Here is a 2,135-nt window from a genome sequence, read left to right on the forward strand (position 1 = left end):
ATAATAGAGAATTGAATTAAAACAAAAAACATTGAAATTATCAATGCAGACATTCCAGTGTCTGGAATCTGAAGTGAATCCTTGTTTGTGTGTCAAGACAACGTAAAAAAATAAATCTCACAAAAAAAAAATCTTCACTGACAAAAGGTTTGTTTTTAATAGCCGAATTAGTTATCCTGAAGAAGTTTAAGAGAACAAAGGAGGCAAAGCAACTACTTCCATGCAGAAACTAAAAAATAATTTATAATAGGATTCAAGAAGCAAAGTTTGTTTTATGAGTGAATCTCACCCTTATCATCAGTGCAAGTGTGCAGTTTGAAAATGTTTGAACTGCACTGTTTAAATAGCAAGTGAATTTAGCCAAACTCACTTTCCCCTCCCATTATGTAAAAAATACATACATTTTGCTGTAGAATACAGGAACAAAAAGTAAAACCAAAAAACTTCCTAAACTCAAGCAAGTTTCCTATCCAAGAGCAATTTCTAGCATCAAGTCAAAATTAGAAACAACCAAGCAGATATCACCAACTTTTCAGTGTTAAGTTACTGTAAATACTAGATCTAACTGTACAAATATACAAAACGTAAAAATCAAAAGTGCTTTTTAAAAATTTGTTAAAAGGTGTCCAAAGAAATATCCATCAGTTGCAGTCAAATTTGTGTAAGAAGCTGCTTGCTCAGGAAAAATTTCACCCTCTGAGTATTTGTAACACATTGCATTGACAAGATTCTACTTAAATGAATTACTTTCTGATAACATTTAGCTGATACAACCACCTACAATGTGGACAGTAATGTACACAGTACAACAGTGTATTTTTGCAGCAACAGAGAAACAATCAGAAATTGGTTCTAAATTCAAGATGTGTTATTTCTTGCAAACACACGGTCACCTCTGAGGGTAAGGTGTTGGAGCTGGTATTGCAGGACTTCCGTGTCAGCGGGTTCCTTAATGCTCATTTTGTCTAAATTGAGGTAGTCCAGGGATTTTGAATGAGCCCTTTTACCTTTCAAAAGGCAAAGGGGCAGGGGACCATGAAGTGCCTTGTAAGGTTCATATGCCTTTGTGCATTTATCCCCTGAGCTGGGCATCCGTCTCCTCCTCCTTCCGTTTACTGCTGGGATCTCATATGGCTGATAGTACCTACTTCTAGTTTTGTACAAACGGGAAGAACGTGCAAGTCCTGAATCAAGCTGCTTGGAGTGGAAGTTTGGCCCAGATTCCCCTTTATTCTCTTCACTTCCTGTACACTTCTTGGCTAATTTTAGCAGCTCCTCTCCAGTCGTGAAGCCAACCAGGTAGTTAGAATCCATGTGAAGGATCTGATATCCTGCAATCGTCCGTCGCATTGGTGAGCAGGGGGTACTGGAACAACGGGGCTTCTCTGCTTCCATCCTGCCCACAGGACTCACCTCTGCAAGAGGCACAGGGAGGGTGGATAAGGCAGTTCTGGACTCTCCATTTACGTCAACTTCCATTTTAAACACAATTGTATCCTCCTAAAAACAAAACAGAGCTTGATGAGAAATAAAGCCTTTATGCAACACAAGGAGCTGAGAGAGGATTGCAGAAGTGAGATTCTGTATCATCCAGAAGTCATGACCAGTACTTCTCTATTCAGCCTTGTCTTATGCTCTGCAGAGTGTTACATAACAAAACTACAACCTACATCTACCTTTTAAAATTATCTTGGGAGTTTTCTTAGTAAAAGTTATCATAAATATCTTCCTGATATTCTTAAAGACATTATTGAGTAGTATTGTACCCAAAAAAAGCAGCATCCTTCCAGACCATCTTTCGTCCTTTTAGTCCATTTGATTCCTTACAGCCCCTTGCCTCTGAGGCCATCTACATCCATTAGCACCTCCACAGCAATTTCTCCCATATTCAGATGTGTATTTTTTCTATTGACAATAATCTCAGTAAACAAAGCCTTTTTTTTTTTAAAAAAAAGTGTTTAACAGCTCCTATTTCAGTCAAGCATGACCATGGACCAGACCTGATCTACTGAGGGTACTGCAATGCTTCCCACTTCCAGATGTGAAGACAGCCTGCTTTAGATTCAAAGAACGACACCACAGCTGTTCAACAGTTGTCTTTACAGGTCATCACTAATCCTCCCCTCACAAAACAA

The 2,135-nt window shown here is 38.6% G+C and overlaps 1 protein-coding gene across 1 annotated transcript; it reads right to left on the bottom strand.

Annotated features, from left to right (window-relative positions):
* Positions 1-858: 858 nt before the first annotated feature.
* Positions 859-1,499, bottom strand: LOC104466172 (chromosome unknown open reading frame, human C5orf30). Its single transcript, XM_010079513.1, has one exon. The coding sequence runs from the start codon at positions 1,477-1,479 to the stop codon at positions 859-861; it is 621 nt and encodes a 206-aa protein (XP_010077815.1). The 5' UTR covers positions 1,480-1,499.
* Positions 1,500-2,135: the final 636 nt, after the last annotated feature.

Source organism: Pterocles gutturalis, unplaced genomic scaffold (assembly GCF_000699245.1).
Source record: "Pterocles gutturalis isolate BGI_N339 unplaced genomic scaffold, ASM69924v1 scaffold8754, whole genome shotgun sequence".
Classification (NCBI taxonomy): Eukaryota; Metazoa; Chordata; class Aves; order Pterocliformes; family Pteroclidae; genus Pterocles; species Pterocles gutturalis.